Source organism: Anopheles merus, chromosome 2R (assembly GCF_017562075.2).
Source record: "Anopheles merus strain MAF chromosome 2R, AmerM5.1, whole genome shotgun sequence".
NCBI classification, from domain to species: domain Eukaryota; kingdom Metazoa; phylum Arthropoda; class Insecta; order Diptera; family Culicidae; genus Anopheles; species Anopheles merus.
Genome location: NC_054082.1, coordinates 17,095,186 through 17,122,975, shown reverse-complemented (window position 1 = coordinate 17,122,975; position 27,790 = coordinate 17,095,186). Strand labels below are relative to the sequence as shown.

General features: G+C 45.3%; 3 protein-coding genes across 8 annotated transcripts in view; 1 reads left to right on the top strand and 2 right to left on the bottom strand.

The window, feature by feature from the left end:
* LOC121603742 overlaps positions 1–13,522 on the bottom strand; it is a 34,650-nt gene extending 21,128 nt beyond the window's left edge. Inside the window, exons 1-2 of one of the 5 annotated variants that reach the window (XM_041932937.1) lie at positions 13,414–13,522; positions 10,735–11,358 (exon numbers count right to left, since the gene is read on the bottom strand). The gene's annotated coding sequence lies outside the window, so the exon portion shown is untranslated. The other 4 variants (XM_041932941.1, XM_041932940.1, XM_041932939.1 and 1 more) reach the window with 4 other exon arrangements.
* Positions 13,523–21,563: 8,041 nt separating this feature from the next.
* Positions 21,564–22,759, top strand: LOC121590928 (protein FRG1 homolog). Its single transcript, XM_041911117.1, has 3 exons — positions 21,564–21,826; positions 21,896–22,477; positions 22,546–22,759. The coding sequence occupies exons 1-3, from the start codon at positions 21,768–21,770 to the stop codon at positions 22,691–22,693; spliced, it is 789 nt and encodes a 262-aa protein (XP_041767051.1). The 5' UTR covers positions 21,564–21,767; the 3' UTR covers positions 22,694–22,759.
* Positions 22,748–27,717, bottom strand: LOC121590930 (DCN1-like protein 4). Of its 2 annotated transcripts, XM_041911119.1 has the most exons (6): positions 27,546–27,717; positions 26,689–27,113; positions 25,625–25,722; positions 25,097–25,350; positions 24,796–25,003; positions 22,748–24,718 (listed from the first exon to the last, which is right to left on the bottom strand). In XM_041911119.1, exons 2-6 carry the CDS (start codon positions 26,778–26,780, stop codon positions 24,651–24,653), a joined length of 720 nt encoding a protein of 239 aa, XP_041767053.1. In that variant the 5' UTR covers positions 26,781–27,113; positions 27,546–27,717; the 3' UTR covers positions 22,748–24,650. The 2 variants fall into 2 exon arrangements, with proteins under 2 accessions (XP_041767053.1, XP_041767054.1); XM_041911120.1 differs by lacking the exons at positions 26,689–27,113; positions 27,546–27,717 and adding an exon at positions 25,821–26,133.
* Between the last annotated feature and the right edge of the window lie 73 nt (positions 27,718–27,790).

Here is a 27,790-nt window from a genome sequence, read left to right as displayed (position 1 = left end):
TTGGGAAACTACCTTTTTTCCCCGAACAAAAAAACAAGTTGTTATTCACCGGTTTTTTGGTCGACGTTGTTGTTCAAAAGAAGGGCGCGGGGAGTGTGTTGTAACTTTACAAAGGTATCGCTGGGTAGGCTGTTTGTTTTTTTAGTGGATGGGAGGGTTTTTATTCAACCCCGGATCGCTCTATCCCCTCGAGGATGGTGTGTGAGGTGTTGTGTAGCGGGTAGAAGAAGATCCCCACAACACGGACCTTTTGTTGAGCCGTGCTTCAATTATGTGACCATAAATAGGTAATCAGCAACCGTGGTACTGGCACGGTTGGAAATAATTAAAGCACACTGATCGACACACACGCGCTCTTTGTGTTGTGGTGTGATGGAACATTAAAGTTGAATCGGTTTGAAGCGAAGATAAAGTGGGCCGATTTTGCGTGATACAGGGGCAGTTGAATCGGATCGTCATTGTTAGGTGTTATGGGCTCGTTGAAGGGCACACGTCTTCCTCGCGAGTCATAACATCGAATTATCGAACCATAGGTAAAAGCACCTAACAGGCAGAGGGGTTGCCTGACATGAGAAACACTGCTAAACTGGGGTCTTAGTGTTAGTCATATTAACAACCCATTCAATAATTCAATGATCCTATGAACAACCCTTTCAATGATCTTTTCAAAAGGTGAAGATCAACAGATGGTGAAAAAATGGCCAAATTTTATACAAACATTATGCAAAAATTCCAGAGCTCAACATTGGTATGAGTTGTGTTATTAGATAACTTCTAGCATTCCTAATGCTTCGTTTATTCTAACAGTTTTGTACTTTTTTGTGTTAGTTTTACTCACAACAGATTTTATGGTTGATTTTAAGATAAACTCAATCAAGGGACTTAACATAAAGATAAATCAAGATAAACTCAAGAGGCTAATTAAATGTACATTTGAATGAATGCTTAAAATGTTTGATTAGAATATGATTATCAAAGACTTCTTCTTTTTCTTCTTCTTTTTTTGGCACAACAACTGCTGTCGGTCAAGGCCTGCCAGTATCCGCTAGTGAAGTGAGCTTGGCTTTCAGTGACTTATTGTTACCATATATAGCAGGATCGTCAAGGCCTACGTATGGGGGCACGGTCTATTCGGGACTTGAACCCATGACGGGCATGTTGTTACGTCGTACGAGTTGACGACTGTATCACCAGATCGGCCAAGACTATATTTCTTATATATTTATGTTTATAATGTTTGCTTTGCGCATTTTGCTATTATTTCCTTTAGACTCTTATTCTTCTGGAGCTCTAATATAAGCAACTTTTGATATTCTATAATATATTCTTCTTCTATTTGGCTTAACGTCCTACGCGGACATGCGCCGGCCTATACAGGCTTTCGAGACTTAATTCATTACCACGTAGCCGAATAGTCAATCCTTGCTACCTACGGGGGGACGGTCCATTCTGGGCTTGAACCCATGACGGGTATGTTATTAAGTCGTTCGAGTTCGACGACTTTACCACGTGACCGCACCCCCGATAATATATTTGATTCACTAGTTTTGTTATGTAGCCTGAGATGGCCGAAAAACACGAAACCCAAATTAAGATCTCAAGTGAGGTACATTCAGCTCCTTCAATCGAAGCGGTAGGATCAATCGAGTACGGCAGTGTTTGAGGAAATAGGTTAAACTTCCAAGCTTGATACGCTTTTACTACGCTAGAGCAAAAGAAAGTTTAGAATGAATTTACCATGCCATCAAACAACTTACAAAGAAACACACAGGGCTCTTACATGCGCTGAAAGCTTCAAACGTCGAGCAATGCTGCCACAATAGTTCCACTGTGATAAATGATGCTTTCCAACGCCGCACTCGATCAAGTTCAAATGTAACGAACGCCATTTGCAAACTAAAAACTCCTGCTTCTGGTTCTGCAGTCTTTGGTGTATAATGTATTTAAGTCTTCAGCAGTATTAGCCAACCTCCGAGACTGTATCCATCCGAGCACCAGAACAGCACCATCTATTTGTTGATCCGTCAACAACTCAGCGGGTGTCTGCCATTCTGAAGGGCGAACCCGGGGAATCACAATCACCACACCATAACAGCCAAGCATTCTAGAGCATTTTGCAAGATTCACCAGCGTCCAATGATTCACTGCCATCGAACGACGGTCTTTCTTCGCTTCATCTAGAACCGTTTTGCCGTTCTGCTCGGTTTTGCAATCCGTGTCCGTTGCAATTCGTGCCCTTTCTCCACATACCAGCACAACCAAACGCACCAAACGAGTAGGGGAGGGGGGGTATTGTCCGTTCGAATATTGCGGGTGCAGTTGGACGGTGTTGTTGTTGTTGTTGCTGTTGTTGACTGCAACACTAGCTATGGTCCCTGTTCGACGACCGGTTCCTGTACAAATAGGGTGTATAATAGGGCGCCCTTTGCCGTGCGTTTGATCATTTGTTACACCAATTCAATACGTGGTGAGACGGAAAGCAGAGAGTGAGAGAGAGAGAGAGTGAGAGAGAGAGAAAGTGAGAAAAAAGATAAAACATATTGCTTTCCTTCCAACATATTCCTCCCGCCCGAATCATATCCGTAGGAATGTCCCGCTGGTTCCGGTAGAACATGGCTTTCCCGGGCACGGTTGCCTTCCGTCTAACGCATTGGTAAAGCATTACGGTAAAGGTACTGGGGGAGAACGGAAAGCCGGCCACGAATGCTGTGGAGTTGTGCAAAATTATACTGACCCAAAATCGGCACCCAGGGAACACTAATCCTCCAGCACCAGCACCAGCGTCGTCGCATCTGCTCCTGGCATTCCTTTCATTTCTGTGGATTATCGGAACCCGCTGTACCAGTTTGGCACGGAGCTTGGTCCCTGGTGCGTGCCTGTGGTATGTCATTTATTCTTTATCACAGACACACATACACACACACACACATTGACACACGAACATACCCCATGTGAAGGCTCTTGGAGTTGACGGGGAACATAACAAGCCTTTGCTGTACGGAAGTAATTTTGTCCTCCAAGCGGATGTACGGCGGACCGACGGAGGGGGGAGCGCAAAACGATGGGTCATTTCATTGAGGCTCGTCACAATGGATGGTCTCTCGTCTCCAGCAGCCGACGGAGGAGAGTCTCCTGCAGCCGTCTGTTTCAACAAATTACGACCATCGGCCTACGCAGCAGCCCGTTTACGTTGGTTTGCAATTTCCAGCCAAGAAGGAAAACGATCATCATCATCATCATCATCGCTCGGGCCTTTCGCTTTCAACACATAAAAAACACACCACCCCATTTCAACCTCTCGGACAGGGGGCTGAGAGCGGACCCATAAAGTTGGTCTCCCCTTTTTTATCGTCTCCCCAGTCCCAGGCTCATCCCTCCTCCATTGCAATCTGGGGGGGAGGGTAAGTTTCTTCATTTCATCTTTATGTGTTATTTTGCACCGTGGCGTAACAAATGGTTGAATGGGTGGTCGCCTCCTGCTCATTTGCATGCATCGTTTGACGTGCTTGTTGGGCGTTGGGAGGAGGAGCAGCAGTTTTTGTGTGAGTTTGCCAGTGTCGTGAAGCCTTCGCACATGTGTCGAGGAAATGGCAAAGCAATGATGGGGTTTCCTGTATGTGTGTTTGTGTATGCGAAATGGACATTTGAGGTCGCTTTTCTAGCTGTGCGCCATCTTTCACCCTCACAGGAGCGGCGGATGGGCTTAAATAGGCCAACCTTTCCCTATTATTCGAGATGCCCCGGGTGATGCCTTTGATGCCGCCGTCCCCCTGACAGTTGCAGAAGTCTATATTCACATGACCCATCAGTCCTAACCCAAAGAAAAAAAAGGGACACAAATCCAAACAACCAGTCGTGACAAATCCGCTGCTGTTGCTCCAATCAATTGACATTCAATACCTCCGAGCCGAACCCGCGCTTTGGGGTTAACCTTTTTGGGTCACTTTGAAATCTACCACCAACCAACAAAAAAGGGAGCTTTAGATGGGGTAGGAGCTGAAAATAAAACACACACACACACACACACACACACACACACACACCAACACACACACCACACACACACACACACACACACACACACACACACACAAAACGGTGATCTTTTCGGGGCGCTCTATCATGTTTCCATTAAACACCGGTGCAGGATTGCGGAAGGATCGATTACCCTACGAGCCCTCGATGCTCGAGTGAAGGTGTTAAATTGCACCAGCTCCATCGATTCTCGTGAATTTTTGGGGGAGAGAGGGGGAGATGGGGGAAGCTTTTGGGCGTCGTTGTTGTTTTGGGGATGGGGGGATGGGGGAGGGGGGAGAACAGCCTCGTTTACGGCGAACGAAACCTAACCTGTGTGCCGTATCTCTATTTCATCGATGATAAAGTGTATCAATTTATCTTGAACAACAAACAATGAAGGTGGCGCGCGCATGTGTGTGTGTGTTTGTGTGTGTGTGTATGGGGTGGAGAGGATACAAGATGATAAGGTGAAAACATGCATGTGTGCTCACACGGAAAATCGCGCACTGTTGCTGCACGTGGGGAAGGCAAAAGTTAATCACACGTTAGTCACGTCCTGATACAACCGGAGGCTGGGCTGTGCTGGCACACACCGAGGAGGACGTAATTTCAGCTTTAACGAGTAGTGATGGGCAAATGTTGGCAAAAATGCGGAGTTGAACTACGAACCGACTCTGGAAGGTAGGTACTATCAGCATCATATGGAGTAGTGATGAGGTAATACAATTTTGTTCGTCCGAAGTCTCGTAGTCGGACTCGGAGTTGCTCCGGACTGTTTAGCTGGGAGTTTAGAGAGAGAGAGAGGGGGGGGGGGTGTGCGCACGGGAGAATCTTCGGACTCATTGACTCCGAGTACGGATCAGTCCGGATCAGCCCGGATAAGTCCGGATCAATTCGTTTAAATTGTTAAACCTTTTCGTACATATTCGATGCCTTACTTTAAAGTCAATGAACTTATCAAGAATTGTCTAAACGATAATGGACAGCCATTTTGGGAATTAGCAATTGCAACGTCAACCTAAACTACTCGCCCGGACTCTACCGGACTCGTTCCGACTCAGCCGAACTCACCCGGACTGATCCGGACTCATCCGGACTCCTCCAGACTCATGTAGATTGATCCGAACGGATCCGGACTGATGCGGACTGATCCGGAGTTTGAGTCATATTTTGCGCACCGGAGTCGGAGTTGATCCATGACTCCGCTCCGGATTACCCATCACTAATATGGAGCCGTCCGGGGTTGTCCTGAGTTGTCGTCTGGAATCGTCTGGAGTCGGAGTTAGAGTGATCTGAAGTTGTCGGTAGTCGGAGACGGCCGGAATTGGAGTTGATTTCAACTTGGGACGACATTGACTCAAACTTCCAGATAACCCCAAAATGCTCCAGATGACTCCAACACCGGACTGTATTATTAGTTCCGATTTTGCCAGAGTCGAACTCGGACTACCAATAACTGGAGTCGGATCGGAGCTCCAGAGCGCACATCACTAGTAACGAGGCTTTACTTTTGTAGTTTATCTTTCGCTCTCTCTTCTCTTTCTCTCTTTATCTTCCTTGTAACAGTTTCAGCAGTTTAATCCACTCAACAACCAAGATCAAACAACAGAGCGAAACCCACTGCCCTTTGTACGGTCGTACGGCCGTGAATCAACCCAATTTAGAAAAGAGAGAATCATTCCCTCAGATGACAGGGAAAGGAACAAAAAAACTAGCAAAACAGCACACCAACAGAAGGGTAAACGAAGGGATAAGAATGGCAGGACCGGCATCTGACCACAACACAGTAAATGTGATTTTCTCAGTCTCTCATTCGCGCTCCCTCTCTTTTTTTCTCTCTCTCTCTCTCTCTCTCTCTTTGTGTTCCAGCAGTTTGCATTTTAATATCAAATCAGGCAAAAGGTAAACCGGGCTTTGAATAGTTGACGGGACAGGCCCCAGGAACGGGCCCCGAAGAGCATCCCTTTTCACTGGTACTTCCGGGAAAACGAGATTACTTCACAGACAAACAAAAAAGTGTATCCCATCTACGTGAAGAAAATAATGGTGTAATCTAGGTGGAAAGTGTGTCCCTTTTGTTTTAGTAGTTACACCACAAAATGCATTCCAGAGAGGGAGGTGGAAGATAAGGAGATAACTTTTTTGTTGACGTTGATGTCTTTTTTGCCTGTTCGAGAGTGGTAAAGGTAAATTAAGCGCCGCTCATATAAGATAAATCTTGATCAAGCGCTGGCCGTGGCGTTATCATCGTTATGATCTTTTTTTTCTTAGCTGATGTGAAAATGAACTTTTCACTTTTCACCCCCCCCTGACTGCCACTCTGGGGACCTCACCCCCTACGCCCTCCCACCCCCTGGGGATGTTGAGAAGCAGGGCGACAATTCTCTACAGTAAAATGCATCACGCTAACGCGCCGTTGTCATCGTCGTTTTCCCCGAAGGATGTAATTTTTGCGCAATTTTTCCAACCGATTTCAGCCGGAAAAAGATTTCCACCTGCTCTGAACTGAGGTGTAGGGGTGGGGGGGGGGGGGGAGGGGGTGAATTGGGATTTTGTGTCATTATCATGCCGTGCCTTGGCGGCGGATCATTTGCGTTGTCGTGTGAAGAGCGACCACTTTCCGCAACGAGACGCTCTCAAGTGGAAAACTGAGAGAAAGTGGCGCTTTAGCCCGCCCGCTCGAAAGCTCCAATTACCCGCGATGCCACTTATTTCAATCAACACTTGAACACTTAAGTTGGAAGTTGGCGAGTGCGCTTCAATCCGCATAAAAAAGGACGCTCATAAGAGTGGAGAATGCCTTTTTTGTGGAGATTTTAACAACTAGACACACACTTTTTTGTAGATTAATGCAATAGGTATTGCTTGCTATCTCTTTTCTTCCCTCTTGTTTTTCTCTCTTCAATTTCGAACACTTGAATCCTTCAGCTATTAATTCCCGCACCCATTAGACGAAACTGTGCCTCCGTCCAGCACCACCCCAGCGGGGCCTTGAAAGCCTAACCCCTTGCTCAGGTTTATCCAAACTCAGGGCTTGTTGGCTGTTGGAATTAACCAAGGGTCAGGGGTCAAAGCCCAACCTTAGCCCACGCCTCTCTCGCCCATCAGCTGCAGCTCAGAATGTTTTGTAAACACATCATCACACACCCACACACGCTTAGCCCAGACCGGGTTTTCGGTAGGGAACAGCGAACCCAAGGAAAGCTAATTGTGCTACGGCACACTGCACCGGGATACCCGGGGCCCGTTTTTCGGTTTCCGATGACCATTAGCAGGAATTAATGGGCATCCAAGGCATCCAACGCTGGTGGTGGTTGTGCTATGGCCCCCTTTTTGCGCTGCTAGTCCACTGCTGGTGCGCTGCTGGTTTCCATCCGCCATGGCCGTGGTTCGAGGAAAACGCGTGACAGTTAGTGAGCTTCTAACAACATAAGCGGCTTTATTGGCTTTACGCTTGTGGTGGAAATTGCAGGAGGGGTGTAATTTGTGTGTATGTATGAGTGGGTGTGGTTGTGTGTGTGTGTGTGTGTGTGTGTGTACAGGTTCAATAGTTCAGTTCGCTTAATTATCGTAACGCACTGCACGGCACAACATTCGGCAATAAGGCCGGCAACGGCACATTGTAGTGGAAGTGGACGCGTTGAGGGACGCGAAGGGATAAAGGGACAGTCGGGATAATAGCAATGGTTGGTTCCCTTTTTTGAGCATCGCCCTCTGTTTTTGATCTATTCGTTTCGTTTGCTGTCGTTGTGTTGTGTTTCTTTAGTGCCCTGTCGTTAGGCTTCGATCATTTATTTATGCACAAGCGGAAAACGGCACCCAGTTGTTGCTCTGGCCGACCGGCACCTATTCCAGCATGGAATCTTAAGTAATTGGATGGGTTTTTTTTCGGGGTTTCGTTTGCAGCTGTATGGGAAGGGAGTACGTGGAATGTGTTTCGTTGGGAGTATTGGAAGGAGTTTTATGTTGTTAGCAGTACACAAGAACATCTGAAAAAAAGAACGATATTCTATCTTCATGATTTGACCGACAATGCCGAACAGTTCAAACATTATACGTGTTATTTCCTGATTCGGCACATGAATTCGAGTAGCCTTTATTAAAATATCAACCAAACTGATATGACTTGTTAGAATATCTTTGATACAGGGTTTCCCACGATTTATTGGTCGGTTCCTATAATTATTTGAGCTCGTCTCACGATGTATTCATCGTATAACATAGATTTTTGGTTCGTTCCCAAAATTTATTGATATCGTCTGATTGGATATCAATACAATTGAACCCAAACGTTCTGGGAACCAACCAATAAATCGTGGGAACCCTTTAAACGGTGGAAACCCTCAGGAAACCCTCAGGTGGAGATTTCGGGAGCCATCTTCTACAAGTCAATCCATATCTCAGGCATACGCTCTTCCACTGGTCTGCGGCTCTCCTATGTAGCAGAAGCCTTCCAAGGGATCAAGCAGATAACAGAGTACCTCAGGCTGCAGATAAACGACGCAAACACCAAATTGACGATACCTCTATTAAACATAGAACTAGGATAGGTGAATGATCTTTTCAAAGACGTCCGGCATAATGCAGGGTCAAAGTTCAGCATCGAAAACGGCATGGAAGAAGTGATACGCGCAAGGATTCTCGCTGCCAATTAGACTATCTATAGTTTAAGGAAGCAGCTTCGTGGTACAGTCGTCAACCCGTACGACCTAATAATATGTCTGTCATGCGTTCAAGCCCCTGAATGGACCGTGCCGCCATACGTGTAGGACCCACTATCCTGCTATGGGTGGAAATCAATAAGTCACTGAAAGCCAAGTCCGCAAGTGGCCGACAGTGGTTGTTGAACCAAATAATAATAAGAAGAAGAAGGAAGCAGTTTATCTTAAGTAGAACATATTGCGATGTTTGAAGCTCTGACTATATTGCACCTTTATAGTCCCAGTACTCCATATACGCTTCTGCAACATGAACACTGCTCCTAACTGATGAAACCTCCTTAGTCGTGATCGAGGGAAAGATGCTCAGAAATATTACTGTCCCTGTATGTGTGTAAGGATAATGGAGGAGGAGTCGGTACAAGACGAACTGTATGAACTGTACGACGATGGCCCTGTCAAGGCAGCGTATGCAAAGCTCTTCCGGCTTTGCAGTTGACTGGCCATGTTTTGCGCATAGCAATCCCTTCCCAATGACGTCATTAAAGACCACTCACAACGACAACATGCGCAAGACCGCGAGCGGATTCAAAAACTCATGCAGCAAGCCAAGGCCACGAAGCTGTCGTAACGTTTACGGTAAGAGTATTGCGCCTAAGTTTATGCAATTGCACGCAAAATAGGCTTAAAGCAGGTAAATGGGTACACTTTTTTGACATTTTCCCTTTCTGCGTTTCCATAGTAGGCTGATTGTAGATTGTAAAATGATTAGCTCATTAATGATTTACTCATTAGTGAATGAGTAAAATTATGAAATATGTTTTTTTCTTCTAGTGAAACGTCGCATTGCATACGATCAGGAGCTCTGCACTACCAAGCAATTCAACGATTTGACTGTTTATCCACCCTACATATCATTAACCCTACAAATCAAAGTAAAACCAAAAGTGCACCACACTCTAGTACACATTTCGTTCCAGTGAAAACCTCACTTTTCGATTAAAAAATCCATCCGTCCGCCCATCGAATAAAACCACATTATGTTTACCATAACAGAAGACTTAACCACGGCTCATGTTAAAAATTACATTTTGCAAAGTGCTAATTTTAATTTCATCCTCCGTATAATTGAGAGCCCAATCGCAACAGTGTCAACAAAAAAGAAAGAAAAAACACACACACACAACCCTTTCCTCAGAAATATGCGTGTATTTGTGCATTATGCTCCATGTAAGTGAAGCGCCTACATAATTGATGATCTCGGTGGTAGGCCGCTGCTGCTGCGGCGGGAATTGTAAACCCTGTCGCTACGTAGCCGTCCTACGGCACGTACGCGATTGGAAAGGAAAGGTAGAGAGAGAAAGGTGGGAGATTATGGGGGATGAAAACCCCGAGCCACATACAGTGGGCACCCGCCAACAGCAAGAAGGAAAAGCTCGAAACTTTACTACCTTCCTGATCTTCGGAAGTGAGATAAACCGCCTTCCTTTCCCTTTCCTTTCCTTTCCCTTTCCTTTCCTTTTTACCCCCTGTCCTCAGTTTTGCGTTCGGTGTTGCGATGAATCACGCAATGGACAAATAAAATGAAAAAAAGAAGAAAAATGAAGAAAAAATGCTTCCAATTTGGTACCGAGCCGGGCAGGAAGCTCTGTAAACGTAGTTACGTTTTTATGATTTAATCCTTGCGTGGTCCCTTTTTCGTACCGTGTACCGTAGGAAAAAAGGAAGCAAAATACATGACACGCGTGAGTGTCGAGTAATTTCGTACAATTTTCACGCATATGCTTCGGCCCACCTTTCTTCCTCCTGCTTAGTTCCGTTCGCTCATCCTTGCGTGTGTTGATTTGTTGAAGGTCGGTCGGTCTCGGTTCAACCGAGCGACTCAGTCGCGAGTTTTTCCCGGTAAAAGCGAATGACTACACTACGTCGCACCCAGTCACGGTGGATGGCGGGGGGTGGTACAAAATTCAAACAAAGAGCCGTAAAAGTAGCGCTGATGAAAAGCACGCGCTGTTCGCGGATGGGGGATGATTTTCCATGGAAAAGCACGTTTATTTACCTTTAACTTGCCCCGGCTCCAAGTCGTCGTGCGGAAAGCGGGAGGGGCGGATGATGACGCCGACACCCGGCAGAAGGTGCTTCACTCTGCGTGTTTACGAGCGCTGGACGGTTGTTGCAGGTTTTCAATTTTCCACCAAGGCCAGCCAACCGTCCGGTGTTCGCTACCCAAAAATGGTGGCTGTCGCCGCCTCCTAAGGTTTGACTATCACACACACACACACACTAACACACACACAAACACACTTCGACACACTTGAACAAGTAGACAGAGCAGGCAATGGCGGGAAAGCACGTTCAGCTAATCCTTCCTTTCCAACAGGAAACAAACCCCCAAAAAAATGGGAAGCGTTAGGCGCACGGTGATCGTCCCTTTTCCCTGGACTCGTTGCCAGTTTATCTGCTACTCGGAACTGCAAACACACACACACACACATACACACACGGAGCACTCTCGGTTGATAATGAGATTTGCTGGGGAGATCCTCTTCGTTTGTTGCCAGGTATGCTATTTTGCCACTTTTCTCAAGGATATTCGATTATACGATTAAATCTGCACTCTCAACATCAAAACACTCATGCATACGCATGCACTTTTTGAACTGCACTGCAATATTTTCGGTTTCTTTTTTTGGGGGGAAAGAAAATAAAGGGGGGAAACATTAAAAGCTGGCACACACACACTGCACAGCGGTCTCGATCACAATCACACGCTCTGCTCTCACCGAGCACTGCTAGATGCTTTTCATCCTAGCAACCGACCGGTTGGGCTGGCCATCGTCGAATAAAAGAACACCCCGACACTAAACACAATGCACATCAAAGCAGCCTCCGGAGAAAACGCGCAAACCACACGCTCACAGACTGTTGCGGAGATGAATGTGTTTTTTTGAATGGCGCGCACGTGGTGCGAGAGGCGCAGCATGTCGAGCCATGCGGAAAGGGGCAGAATTCCATTGCGTGGAAATCACCGCACAACCACGTCTGTCACAGATGTCACAGCGGTGGGGGGGGGGGGAAGGTGAAGGGTTTTGGAAGTTGGATTCGGCTGGCGGTTGTGATTCGATTGCGTTACGCAGCTTAGGCGTACGATCGGGCACTGCGGTGCGTGAAGGCGCATTGTGTGCGACGTGGCGAGTGTCAAATTTCCAATTGTTTAAACGAGCTCACAGTTACGGTGGTGACGCTCTCGATTACGGGACATACCCCTCCTCTCGGTGAGAGACATTAAGGGAAACAAAAGCAGAGCAAACCCTCAGGGCAGAGAGGGTTTGTGTTTCCCCTTTTGTCTTTTTTTTTTTGGTGCACAACGTTATTTGTGCATGTTTAAACAAGCCCTTTTGCAAATGAGTCTCGCTGCCGTACGGTCTTTCATTTACACCAGGAACCTTGCTCATGTGTTAGCAAAGTACAGGACGGGGTGGGATTTTTTGCGCTTTGCGCTCTATAAACGGGTATAAAAGCTTCAAAGCGGTTGGGCGTAATAGCACACACAAAAAGAAAACACGATCCCAAAATTCCCTAACCACAATCAGTATGCATAGTATGGAGAGAGAAAAAAAAAAAAAAGACTGGATTTAAAACACAACACTGGTGGACACATGCACTAAATACACAGCTTTTAGTGTATGTTTTAGCGATTTTCGTCCCATTTTAATTAACATCAAACGGGATTTGTCTATCAAAAAGCTAGTACAGATACAACGAAAAAAAGTAGAAAGCAAGGGTTAACATTGATCTCATTTAGCGTCCGAAGTTTAATAATTTCAACAAAAAAAAGTACAGACTTTCCCCAGGATAATCGAATAATGCACACCGCATCGAGACCGCATATTTCGAACATCAAACGCAAATGTAATTCAAATTTCACGATTTTCCACCAAAATATACTTCATATGTGGGTAGTTTGAATTGAATCTGGTTGGTTTCTGAATAATAGCAACTGAATTAGTTTTTTTTTTTTTTGCTATTCTAACTTTTATTGAATTTTCATAAAATATTTATTATTTATTAAATTGGTCATTTTTTCTAATCTTCAGAAAAGTATTTTATTTTGCATTTCACAACTGATCTGAGCAAAGCAGTGAAGTTTGCTCCATGTTTTTGGTCCAATTTGGCTGATATTAAATAGATGAAGCGTGAATGGTAACCTCTTGAATGTTACAGATTATTTTAGATAAAATTGGAACAAAATCTATTTTTTTTATCTCAATATTTCCTTTTTACAATCTTGCACAGGTAATCATTGCATCTTTTTCGGAAAACTCCGAAATTGAAACCTTACCCGAACCTTTCATTGAAGCTAATTTTGTTTCATTCCAACCTCACCCCACAACAATACCGGGACGCCGGCGATGATTTCCCCTTCAAATTTCTCCCCCTGCCCCCCCTGCATACGAGAAAACCTTTGTGTGGTTTTTCCGCTTACGATTTTCCACCCGCCGCCGTCTACCGTTCTGGCGCACTGTGTTTCCTCTGTCTAGCGTTTCCACACTCGCCCCCCCCCCGCTCACATCAGTTGTGGGACGGTTGAAGCGGTCGCTAAGCAACTACCACACGAAAAGGCGTAAATCACTGCGAGTGTACTGCGACCGTCGCACACAGTCGTCAAAGTACACCTTGCGAAAGCAAAGCGTCTTCCACTGCTCCGAACAGTTCGACGCGCACAGTAGAAACTCACCACAACGCACAAACCACACAGTGGAAAGCACCTCACCAACTAACACCCGGTTCGAGCGCGCACAAACGAATCCTACGCACGCCAAGCGTAGACTGGCAACTTTGTTAGTGTAGCGTCCTTTTTTGGCCCGGTCGCGCTGAACGCCGGCTAGGGCGAAGGATCGTCGTGCTCGTCGTGTCCTGGTGTGTCTCCGTGCGTGTCTGTATGTGCGCCGCCTGTCTCGGATGGGTTTCGTGCCCTCGTCCTCGGATGTTTTTATGAATGAGGGGGAAAAATGCACAAACCCCCTCGCATGCACCACCACGCACCCGCGGCGAGTTCGTCGAGCAGCCCGACACGAGGGAACAAGCTGTGTGCTCGCGTGCGCGTGGGTTCCACGTGCGCATGTGCCCGAAATTAACATCCTCCCCTCCCCTCCTTGCTACTGCTGCTTGCTGCGTGAGTGCGGGCCGGAAAGCGGGGGTGTTTTTTAATGTTTTTGTTGTTGGTCGTAGGTTCTTTATGGCAGGGGGCCGCCGCTCGGAGCACGGCATTCATCGCCAGACCATTTCGCCCCGTGCACGACGCCGCAGCAGCAGTAGGCTTTGCTAGTGAAGCGCGTGGTCGTGAGGCGCGTTTGGCGCTTCACCGGATTGCATTGAAAACATCACAGGGAAAGCGTGTGGAACAAAAGCACGCGCCATTCGTTTCGGGCAAGCGTGACCAACGTGTACGATGAGGGTTCGCTGGGCGCATCACATCCTGTTGGATGTCCTTGCCGGCAGTAGACGGATGCAGCAGGACGAACATTCCAGCGCTGCGGTTCAAATTAATGCTGGTTCGAAAGAACGCAAAGAAGCGATCAGCGTTTATGGCAAAATAACGTTTTGTGTAGAAAGCTATAAACTATGATTTCCAATTACAAAATATGGATGCATGCGCTTTTATATAGGTATGCGTTGCCGTTCTATTTAAAGCGATATTTTTATGAAGTTATTCTCGTTTCCTGGCTTTGTCTTCACCCTTTTTAGTGTCTGTTTGTAATGGGTTTTCATAAATCTTGTCAATCCCGGCGGATATCCGATTTATCGACATCCATCGTCATCGGATGATCGCCCTCGCCTTGGTATGTTTCAATCCGTTGAAAGCTCCAGTGCTTCGGGATTATTGGCAATGTTTTATCCCTCTCTCTCTCTCTCACTCTCTCGCTCTTTCTCTTCTAAAAAAAAGGTTTCCTCCAACAGCAAGGCAACAAGTTGTGTCTTAACCAGGACATAGAGCACTTGTCCGGACACTCGGTGTGAACACGCGAGACGCTTCCACAATTGAGCAGTCGTAAAATCCGTCCCTTGCCGCTGCAGTACATTACCCAGCGTGGGTCGAAGGATTGAGTGGAGAGCGCTTTCTTATCTTCGCGGGCACTTGACAAGAGTAGTGTGCTCGTTCAACGGCACCCCCTTTGATGGTGTATCGTGTCCTCCATGGTTACTACGAGCAACGTACGTTCGATCCGCTGGTGGCGCTGGCGAGCGAAACTTCGAAGATCTAACGTCACCCGTGGCCAGAAACAATAGCGAGAACATAATGCTTTTGTCCGGGTGTGGCCAGGATTTGGGTGTGAGTGTCGAAAAGCCTGAAGTCAAAGTGTCCGACCCCCCCCCCCCCCCCCCCCCCTGTCAACCTTCTCCCTCTTCATTGGCAGTGTTTTAGCGCGCGCGTAAAGGCGCACCAGCTGTACACGGTGGTTGGAGCTCAAAAACAGGCGCACACTTCAAACTGTGCGACCAACTGGATAAAATTAATGGAAGGCGAGGGTTTCTTTTTTGTGGCGTTGCTCTCTGTTCAACACAGCATCTCACCCCTGCACACCATCCCCCACCCAGAGCTTCCTCCTTAATGGGACGAACTGTGCGTTATGGATGTTTTGTTTTTGCTGCTTTGGCGAGCCTTAAAAACGGTCTTCAGTAGGCTTTGAATGCGACTGGTGGAGATTTTGAGCGGTGGTAAGATGGGAGGGGGGGGGGGGAGAGGGGGGGCTTATAACTCTGACCGAGATCCATGCTTTTTTGCTGTTGTTATTGTTGTTGATATTGTTGATGCTTTCTTGCCCGTTGGGTTTCTGCTTTGTGCCGTGGCTTGTGGCTCGGTACAAGAGGAAGTTCATTGTGCGTTATTAGCGTACTGGCGTGAGTTTTTTGTTTTGTTTTTTTTTTTTTAGTTGTCGCTTGTTCGCTACTTCATCTACCGTCACTGCACCAGTTCCGGCAAGGTTAGGTAGCATCAGATAGCGTAACATCATCCGGTGCGGGTGGGCTTGGTACTAGTGAATGGACAGTACACAAAAAACAGCGATGGGACTTCATAAAACGTTGGAAGCATGCCTTAAGGTTTTTGGACTAGACAGGCGGCAATGTTAAAGAATAAGCAAAGAGCGCGGATCCATCCCCCCCCCCCCCCTGGCGATGAGCGGAACTTGTTAGCGTGGCACTGACTCGTACTGTATGGATTACAGGAGCTTAAATGGAGATTAGATTTAAAAAACTGATCTTGAGTAGGTGATGATGGGAGGCTTTTGTTTTGGGTACTGGTTTAAAAATGCTAGCTCTTTAATGAAATGAGTGTTGACGAGTGAGGAATTTACACGTGGACCTCTGTAAGTGCTCTAAAATATTAAGCAAAACAGTATTCTTTTTATTTCCTCTTTTATAAGAGATGTTTGTTGTTTAAACAGAATATAAATATATTTTTTTGTTTAAACAATCCCAACGGTGTTTCAACGGATTGTTGAAACTTTTCAACAACAACAAAAATTTCACTACGAAACGAGCACTGTAGGCGAGTAAAGAAAGGGTAGAGTAAATGAGCGAGAAGTAGCGATATTCGAACGTCAAAAACCCTCGCCATGTTGTATGGGCGTTGTAAACAAAGCCCGCTGTCAAACAGCCTATTTCTCGATTGTTTACATCGATTTCAGCAAATTTTGGCCATTCGACAGTGTGACACTGAAGAGTAAAGACGGTTTTTTTCGAAGCAGCGGTTGACCAACAACAAGCATAGCGAGAAGAGAGTGAAGAAGGAAAATCGATTATAAAGTTTCTTACCAAGACAAGGGTATTTAAAAAAAAAAAAGGATAAGAAAGGAGGATTGGAAGTAGAGTGCGTAAGTGACTAGTGGAAAATGGGGGTCCAGGACCCAGGGGGGGGCATTCCCCTCGGGAACTACTACGACATTTTAGAGTTCCAAAGTGAACCTAAAAGGAAAATGGGGAAAAAGAATAAAATCCTAGGATTTGAGAAAGAAATCATGGAGGATGAGGTATTCATGGTGATGGAATCCACAACCCGAGATAGAGATCTAAGCCGAGTTAGCCCGTTTTTGATCTCAAAGGTAATTGAAAATGCGATCTCCGGAAAGCCAATGCTAGTCAGTCGCTTGAAAGACGGGAAGCTGCTGATCAAGGTGGCCAACCAGAAACAAGCAGAAAAGATTAAAAAAATAAAATCGATCCCTGACCACAGAGGAGAGATCCAGGTTCAAACGCTAGAACACCCCACCTTAAACTGTAGCAAAGGAGTGATTCGATGCCCCGATATCGAATTCCTTACGGAAGGGGAAATATTGGACGGACTTCAAACACAGAAGGCAACAGAGGTGATTATCTTAAAAAGGAAGATAAATAATGTGTTAACCAATACTCGCACAGCAATCGTCACCTTCAGAACAGGAAGAATCCCACGTACAGTCGATTTCGGACTGTATCCACTGAAAGTGGAACTCTACATTCCGAGACCCATGCGGTGCACCACCTGCATGAGACTCGGCCACACAAAAAAATCTTGCCAGCGCGATAAAATATGTGCAAACTGCAGTGAACTGGAGCACAAAGAGTCATGCGTAAGAACAAAATGCGTGTCATGTGGAGATGCCCACAATACGCTAGACAGGAACTGCCCTGTTTTTTGTGACGAAATGGAGATCAGTAAAATACGCACAGTGAACAAGATAACATACGGAGAAGCAAAACGTATACGTAGACGACAGTGTCCCGAAATCCCTAAAATCTACACATCAGACATATCCTATGCACAAAGAACAAAATCATCAACAAAAAGCGTAAGTACAAACTCGACAGAAGAAACAAATTCACGAAATACCACCAATGATATATACAACACAAATACCACAGAAAATAACAAAACACACACAGCCGAACCCACCACTCCAAAAGAAACACATAAACAGACAACCGTAATCGATCAACCGATTACACCCAACGAACAAACAAACACACCCACAAGAAGCGACACACTAACGATCAGTTCACCTGAATCACCAGATTCTATATACATAGAAGTTACTAATGAAACACCTAAAACCCCCACTATGATGGTGGAGGAATACATAATTACTAACACACAAGAAGATAACACATCAGAATACGATAAATTCAAAATTCTATACTAAATACCACTCACAAGGCATCCACATCCACACTTAAACATTTGGTCTCATGTTCTCGTTATTACAAGCTAACATACAGGGACTAAGAGCCAATAAAGAAGAAATTAGAGAATTGCTAATAAAAAGGAAGATCGATGTAGCCTGCCTGCAGGAGACATGGTTGGATGATAAAGCCATAGGGAAAATAAACATCCCACACTATGAACTAATATCGGACAATAGAGAAGATGGTTACGGAGGAGCGGCAATAATAATACGAACAGAGCTAAACACAGAAAAAATCAAAGTGATTCCTCCTAACCCATACATACAGATAGTAGCCGCTCGTATAAAGCAAGCAGGCTTAGTAATCGCTTCGGTGTACGTTAAACCCAACACACCAATCGCAACATTCCGCAGCCTACTAACCCTTAGCATCACAAGCTTGGCGAAATATAACAAATTAATAATTATGGGTGATTTTAACTCTCATCACTCTGAATGGGGAAATCAGACGTGTGACGGAAAAGGAAACATCCTTTTACATGAGATTAATGAAAACAATCTAACTGTGATAAATAACTATGAACAGACTTTCATTAACCCAGACCCAAACAAAAGTAACTCAGCAATAGATTTGACAATCACCTCTCTAGCTATAACCCCACATATTCAAAGGAACGTTTCAGACATACACATCGGCAATAGTGGACATCGGGTTATATTCACCAATTTTAACCTATTCAAACCTCCCCCACAAAAAATCACAGTTTATAATAAGAAAAAAATAGACGAAGAAATATCCAGCCTACCATACAATAACAATTCTGACATCAACTCAATTACCAAAGATATCAATAAAATTATTTTAAGAAACAAAATCAAGACCCCGTTCACCCCAAAATCATGGTGGAATGATATCGTTCAAAAAGCATGGGAAGAGAAATGCAGAGCTAGAACAGACTATAACCAAAATCGGACGATCGAAAACCAAATCAAGTACAAGAAAGAATCAGCCAAATTTCGATTCGCAAAACAAAAATCAAAAACCAAACGAATCGAGGAAAAACTTGACTTGATCGATTCTCAATCCTCTATGGATGACCTTTGGACACTCATGGGAATGTTCAAAGATAAACCTGCCAGAACAAACAAGATTGCCACAGATGAATCCCTAGCAAAAGAGTTCTTAAAAATTCATTTCGGTTCATCATACCAAAAAAAAAATGAAACAAGACCCCGATTCATAAGCGATAAAAATCTAATTGACCACAACAGATGGCACAATATACTAAACTCAAAAAAGAATTCTGCTCCTGGTATTGACAAAATATCGTACAAAACATTGAAACTACTAAGCAGCGAAAACACCAAAGCCATAATCGGAAACATCAATGACATGTACAAAAGAGGAGTCGTGGAAAAAAAGCTTAGAAGAATAAAAATTGTAGCAATTGGAAAACCCGGCAAGGACCTCAGTCTAGCAGCAAATCACAGACCCATAGCTTTGCTTCCTACTATAACGAAAGTGGCAAACACTGCCATCTTACACAACATTAACCACATCGTAGACAAGTTTGACATCCTCCCCAGCACATCCTTCGGATTTAGGAAAAACCGTCCCACAACCTCCGCAGTTGATTCACTCTCCAACATTTTAAAAAATAACATAAGAAAAAACAAACACACTACAGTAGTTTTTATTGACATTAAAAACGCGTACAATAGCGTGAATGTTGGCCTTTTAACAAAAATCCTCTCCGGAAAAATGATACCACACGAAGATATCAGATGGATAGAAGGATTCCTCTCAAACCGACTGGTAGAGATCGCTGCTGAAGGTAAATCGATTAAGAGAAGGATAACTAACGGGTTGCCCCAAGGGGACGTCCTTTCACCACTGCTTTTCAACCTGTATACAAGTGGATGTCACGAACTAAACCGGGACAATGTAAAAATAATCCAATATGCAGACGATTTCGCATTAATTGGAAGTGCAATCACCTCTCCAGCAGCTCAAACAAAAACACAACGGGCCCTGAACCATTTGGCAAACACACTATCTTCCCTTCAACTTGAAATAAACGTAGCAAAGACAAAACTCATGACATTTTCCAAAAACTACACTCGCACAACAATAGCACTAAACGGAACTCCCCTTGAACAAGTCAACTCCCACCACTTTCTAGGCATAGAAATTGACAACAGATTAAAATTCCACTCCCATATCAACAACCAAATCATCAAAGCCCAGAAAAAAATGAATTTCATTAAAGCCGTATGCAACAAATCCAACCACATAAATCCAGAAAAAGCTAAACAACTTCACCAAGCTCTTGTGAGGGGTACCCTGGAATACGGGATAACTCTAAGTAGCAACGCCAACAAGAACAAACTCAACAACATGAGCACAATAATTAACCAGTCACTCAGGAAAATTACAGGCTGCACAAAAACTACTCCGATCAACACACTCCACGCCATAGCAGCAGAAATGCCCTTCCACATACGATCTAAACTTCTTATGCAAAAACAACTATGCAAAGCAATAGCACATTCCTTTTTCACCACAACATCTCAGCCATTCCCAATCACATTCAGAAATCTAACCGCTCAAGAAAAAACATACATAACTGACAAACTCATCTTCAACAACATAACTAAGTATGATTTCAACCACTCAAAATCCACTTCCGAAAACATCAATATTAACACGATCATCCCAGGCATTGACACCAACAAACAAAATTTAAACACAACAGTCCTTTACCAAACAAGCATGCAAATCATCAACTCACATCAGGGCATAAAAATATATACAGACGGCAGCAAAAAAGATGAAAATTGTGGCATAGGAATTTATGTAAAAACTCCGATGGAAGAACTCAAAATATCAAAGAAACTCCAGCACCCAACATCCATAAGCACTACAGAACTCTACGCAATAGACCTGGCACTCGAGATGTCGACAAAAAAACGCTGGAATAATATTGCCATTTACACAGACAGTCTATCAGCATGCCAAACACTAAATACAGCCAAAGAAGAAAACCGAATAGACGAACTCCTCGGGAGAATACTACATAACTGTGAAGTCACTCGAGCATTAATCCAATGGATCCCAAGCCATGTCGGAATAGCTGGAAATGAAATTGCCGACCAATTAGCCAAAGATAGTCTTAGTAAACAAACTGTGATAAATAACAAAATAAGATTAAAAGATGCTATTAATTTATTCCAACAGAGAGCTAACCACGAGACTAATACATGGTACACCGAACTATGCCGAAGCAAAGGGAAAAAATTTGCCAGATACCAAAGCTCAATAGAAAACAAAATGTGGCACCATAAACTAAAAATCCCAGCAAAGGACATCAAAACACTTAATAGATTAATAGTGGGCCATGATTATGGTAATTTCTGGCTACACAAAATGAAGCTCATAGACAGAGGAACATGTGCAATTTGTAACGTGGAGGACACAGCGAGTCACAGAGTCTTCTATTGCCACAAATTCGACATGGAACGAAAAGACCAGCTAAAAATAAATGAACAAAACTTCATCAAGGCCTGGAAGACGAAAGATAAAAAGAAAATGAAAATGGTCATAAAATTTATAAAAACTAACCGAATATCCTTCTGAAACGTCTCGCTTAAACTACATGACATAAATAAACCGACGAAGTACTTAACCTAACAACATAAACTGACAACACAAACAAAACTTCAGAAAACAAATCTCATATAGAAAGAGGACATATGGCCTTTGATGCCGTCCAAAAACAACAGAGGTTGTGTTTAACACAATAGCGGACTAGTACTGAAGGGCCCAGGAAGCTGGACTTCAGTTCCGAACCGTCAAACGACCTCGATAAACTGAAGAAGAAGAAGAAGAAGCAAATTTTGGCGAGAAATCCCTGCGAAAGCATCGAAAATGTCCGAATACAACAAAGCTAAAATCAGTAAACTCGTCCTGAAGGGTGAACGTTCTAAGTAAGTATAGAAAGGGGGGAAAAATCGTATACAATACTATAAAAACCTGTCCCTTTTCCTGCTTTCCAGGGGTACCAAACGAAAGCACAAAAAGGACAAGAAGGATAAGGACGCTAAGCGAGCGCTCGTGGTCGATACGGACGCGGTGAAGCATGGCGGTTGGTGGCAGGTCGCGAAAACTAGCGACATTACCGGCTCGATCGCACTCCAGTTCGATAAGCAGGCGTACGTGAAAGCGCTGGACAATGGACTGTTTACCCTGGGCGCACCGCACAACGAGGGTGATCCGCCGGATCCGGAAGAAATCTTCAGCGCCGTACTGATCAACGAGCAGAAGGTGGCCTTCAAGTCCGGCTACGGCAAATATCTGAAGGTGGAGAAGGACGGCATGATAACGGGGCGGTCGGATGCGGTGTCGGCGCTGGAGCAGTTCGAGCCAGTGTTTGAGCAGGGCAAAACGGCACTGCTGGCGGCGAACGGGTGCTTCGTGTCGGTCGATCCGGAGGATGATGCGCTGGTGGCTATCAAGAAGAAGGTGGGCAGCGATGAGGTGTGCACGATACGGAGCTGCGCCGGAAGGGAGGACATTTCCAGCAAGGAGCTGCCGGTGGAGGAATCGGGCGATCTGGATCAAGTGGAACTAAACTATGTGTAAGTATGATATGGCTGCCGCAAGTGCACCAGCAGTGAATATGTAATTCATGTTCTATCAATTGCAGGAAAAAGTTTCAAAAGTTCCAGGACAAGAAGATACGCGTAAGCAAGGAGGACAAACTGACTCTGAAAAAGGCAAAAGAGGACGGCGCCCTGCATGAAGCATTGCTGGATCGGAGAAGCAAGATGAAAGCGGATCGATACTGCAAATAAGAATAGATAGATCGTAGAAAGTCGCCCCAATAAAGAACGCTTAAAGACACAAGGTTAAGATAAAGTATGTTTGGACTTTTATTACGCATATTATGACCGTTGCTGCCCTTTGCACCGGTACACCATCCTTCTCGGTACAAGTTGTCGTGCGCCCGCCTGCTGCTAATGTGTTACGTTGTCATACGATTAGTTTGATTTTGGTGAGAGTATAGTGGCGGCCGTAGTTTTATGTTGTTTTCTTTTTTTTTTTTTTTTATCGTAATGATAGTAATGAATTTTGCCATAAGTTTTATCATCTCTGCATCTTTGTGACTTTACTGTGTAGCGCCTTGCCAAAAACCACGTTACAAGCTAAACCGAATTTTGACGATCGACTATTTTATTTGCTGTAAGTGAACTCTTGTTTTTTTTTTTGTTTTGCGGTAATTTGTAGGTCTGCCATTCGTTAATTACTTGCTGTTTTTTTTTCTTTCTTACGGAAGGGGTTCGAAGTTTGCTGCCATGAGTAGGATGGATGCGGCTCACTAACTCTGCCCACTACTGCACACATCGCCACATCGATTTCAATCACCCAAAATTGTTTGCCCCCTCCACTTTATCGTTATCAGAATATCAGTTCGTTAGGGCCCTAGTCGCTGTATGTGTGTGTGTGTGTGTGCCTTTTCCCGGTGACCCATCGTCCCGTCGTCCTGTCGTATGAAGCTAATTGTTATAAATATAAACTAGCGCGAACGGTCAACTCGTTCGTTTTGTTTTTTTTTTGCATGCATCCTGTGCATTACGGAGTTTGTCTAAAAAAACAAACAAACAGATTCCGCCTACGATTGCGGACAAAATTAGAAGAAGTTCTAAGTGTGTGTGTTGTGTGTGTGTGTGTCTGTGTGTACTGTGTTTCGTTTGGATTGGAACTGCCAGCCTCCCCCACTGGAGGGGTAAGGACCCCTAATCTATCATTAGCAATTTCATTTATTGTTTTTTTTTTCCTAACACTCACTCACTCACACACTCACACAATTCATTTCAGTTCTTTGCTTTCGTTTCCTCCTTTTGCCGTTTCGCGCTCGTGTATATATGTGGTTTGCATAGATCCTAATTTCATTGTATTGCAATGTTGTGAAAAGAACATTGAATTCACGCGGTTCTGTTCGACCAGGCAAGCAAAATCAATTTGCACAAAACAAAACAAAACAAAAAAGCATTGCTCCCGCACTTTCGTTTTTGGTTTCGGTTTTGAGGCTAATGCTGCTCTGAGGTGGGCGATATACTTGAGGAGGGCGAGAGGGAAAGTAAGAGAGATAGAGAACGAGAGAGAGAAAACAAAATGTATGTACGCTAATCTGCTAATCGATTGCTGCAGATTACGGTTAAAAAGGTCCCTTAAACAAAGGTAAACAAAAAGGATAAGTTACCTACGAAACTTATGTCGCATTAGTGGTGTATGTTACAGCAAAGCGCATTCATATATGTATCGTAGTAGAATGTCCTGACATGAACACAATCCACTCAATATCTACATTACAAAAAGGGTAATAGGTAAGCAGAAAATGATCCTTTCAAAAATATACATCACTCTCTAACCCATATCATCGTTTCGCCCTAGACGCGGGAAGAATTTACGATTACTGCTGCTGTATATCCCCCCCCCCCCTTGCTTCGCTATCGCCCTGGCACCGTACTGTGTCGTGTTGGGTGTGTGTATGTGTGTACTGTCTCCCATGGAATTGCTAGACCATTTTTGGGTGGGAGATTCTACTGCTTGGGTTGTGTTGGTGTGAAATTGAAGGGGAAAAAACAGGCGCCTACTAGGATGGATTAAAAGGATCGTCGCTTAGTTGGTGCAGGATGAACCTTCTCGATGTTGTTTTTGCTTTTGTTGTGGATTTTGTCTTCGAATTCTTACTGCAATCATGCAAACTGGGTGCGGGACTCCTCACGGCTACTAACGCTGCAGTAATCCTCAGCTAATCGTTGACTGTGCTCTCAATTGTCTTAACCATTCCACAAACTCGTCCAGCATGACGGGCCCTGCAAAAAAAAGGCATACAGATCATTAGTATTAGTAATGATATACGGGACCCCCCCATATGTGGGGCGATACTCACAAGCTCCATCGACATCGTAGTTTGTTAGATCGTTGGAGATGGTGCGGGAAAACTCTAGAATATTACACCACTGATCCTTGTTGATCACTTTGTACTTGGACTGCTCTAGGAATTGGGCAAATTGTGCATACAGTGGCCAGTGCTTGCCGAGTAGCAGCTGAAGCATTGCTTTCGCCGTCTCGATGTCCATGCTGCGCTGGTCTTTATCCTGTGGAAGCGAAACGGACAGAATGGGGAGGTGTGATGATTAGACACGCATTAGCCTCTCGTGGTGTATGGGGAACGGGGGACCCACACTTACCCTTGCAAAATCGTACGCATATCTGTAGATGATTTTGAACGAGTTTGGGTCGTTGAGCATGCTTCGGAGATACTCCAGCTTGCACTGCACTTTGGAGGCCGTGTCGCACTGCAGATCCGTTAGCCCTTTGAGCCATTCGCTCTGCGTGAAGAAGCCCATCTGTTTGGCACCCATCTTGTAGGCCAGCACAAGCATCGCCACATTCTCCGGCTCGACGCCAATGTCCTCGCAGAACTTTTCCATCCCTTCGGGGCCTAAAAACACGGGAACAGTTGATTAGAAAAAAAAGCCCCTTTTCACTACATGTTTCCCTTCAAAAGGCAAACAAAGCCAGTAAGTGCCAATGGTCCTTCCGTTAGGTGGTCTAAAATTAGACCCATTGTTTACCGGCCACCGGAGGTGGACTTGGTCCTTAGCGAAGCGACTCAGCGGGCTCTTTTTTGCCGATTACTTAACACATTTGCACACACACGCAAAAACACGCACATAATACACGTACGGTGGTTGAGCTGTGTTTCACCATCTTACCTAAAGTGTCCGGATCGTCCGGTGTGGTGTACTCCCGGAACCAGGTGAGGCATCGTTTCTGATTGAAGGCGTCCTCCGATTTGCTGTAGCGCCTTGAGCTGCAAGCGAAAGGCAAAACAAACGATGTCAGTGTAGCAATGGCAACGGTGAAATAGACCCATCCCAAGTAGGCGCCGCATATCCGCAAGATCCGTACATTCCGTCACCCATCTCGTATATATCTCGCCTCCGCTCCGTTGACAGATCAGTCGAGAAACGCGCTAAACATTCGCCACTTCAGACGTCCGGCTACTAGCGAACATCGAAGAAAACCCGTCCCTTTCGCCCTGCCAGCCGGAAAAATGAGGCCGAATGGACCGAAAGAATGATAATGTCGAGCCGCACCACACAGACACTTGTATCACTGTTATCGTGTTCTTCACTCGCTGTTCTACACACGCTCGGGGCGCAAGAAAAACCCACACCACACTATGGTTGGTGCTGGTGCTTGTTTCGGGGACGGTGTTTCGCTGACAAATGGAAAGTGAAAATTAGGAAGGAAAGCAACTCTCATTCGCTTACTGCGGACCTCCCCGTGTGTGTGTGTGTGTGTGTGTGTGTGTGTGTGTGTGTGTGTGTGTGTGTGTGTGTGTGTGTGTGTGTGTGTGTGTGTGTGTGTGTGTGTGTGTGTGTGCATGCCCCTGTGTGCTAAAAATATCGTGTTGATCTTTTTTTAAAAAAGACGCGCCACGCTGCACATACTGCCATTGCTACTACGTGGGCATACGATAGAAGGTAGCGCTAATTTAGCTCCACCGACCAGGTCGGTCATTTTGAGGGGGAAGAAAGAAGGTTGGCAGGAGACGAGGTGAGACGGGAAACCAAGCAACCTATCGTTCGAGCAAAGATCGGGAAACAAACGTACAAATCAAATGCACGCCTGGACACAGCACACGACGTGCCCCAAACATCCTGTACGGGTCAGGCTCACTGTCGGGGCTCTTACCAAACACGCACCAACCGTAGACAACAAATGACGTCGAAATCGGGAAGGTGCTTCCGCTCCCTTTGCTGCTGCGACTTACCTTTGATAACTATTTCGCTGTCGCTTGGTCGACTGCTGGTCTTCTTCGCTGGGCCGCATGTCTATGGCGTGACGACGTTTACCTCTGGGCATTTGTAATCTGTCAATTGTGGAGCGTTTGCTTCCTGCAGGTCCAAGCGGGCACTGACGGCGGAATCTCCTGGGCTGTCCTGCTAGCGTTGGCTTCTTCTCGGAATCGAGCGGCCAGCTATTTCCACATCAGTTTGTTCACGAGCACACAGGAGTCAATCGTCGTTTGTTTTGCGAAATCACAACCACCAGCAAACGCAGCAGCCTTACTGAGCGATCAGTCTTATGATGATCCAGGCAGTACCGTCCCGTCGTTGTTGTGTCTCGAGCAAGGGGACGGAAGTTTCCCGGATAGGTTGATGAGGGTTTAAGGCGAATGGATCCCAGCAATCCAAGCTGTTCACGCACGACATGGAAAGAGAGAGAGAGAGAGATAAAAACGGATTGGGGGAAATATTATCAGTGTGTGTAAACTTTGCCCTTAAATCAATACGGTGGCAAAAATCAATACTGAATATCTTAACATGTGCTGCTTAGGCTGCTTGGGGCACCCGTTTCCGGATGTGCACAGCGATACCCGGATGAGTATCGGTTCTTCAGCGGGCAGATAGTTTACTGTGGTGCGTCGCACTACCCAGCTGCAAGCGTTTCACCCGGAAAAGTAGACACAGCTTTCCGACTGTGTCGCGGTCGGGTATCGCGTGTCCGCTGTGGCTGCTGCGCTCTGAGCTGTGTCTGAGGGAACGATTTGCCCCGGAACGCAGCAACACTGGGCGTGCTGGGAGGTAGAACACCGAAGGCAGCAGCAGCAGGATGAGTGATACTTACCTTTCCAGAACGTTTGGCCCCAAAGGCTATCGCGCAGTGCACGGGGTGGAAAATGTAGTCAGCAGGTACGGGTAGAAAAAAGTATACACTTGGTGTCGCTTTCGTGTGGCGATGCTGCTACTGCTGCTGCTGATGATGATGATGGTTATGCTTTCATGTTTTCAACAACGCAACGGGAAGGGAAACGACGAAGCTCGACGAACGACGGTAATCACATAGTCGAACCCACTGCTACGATGCGATGA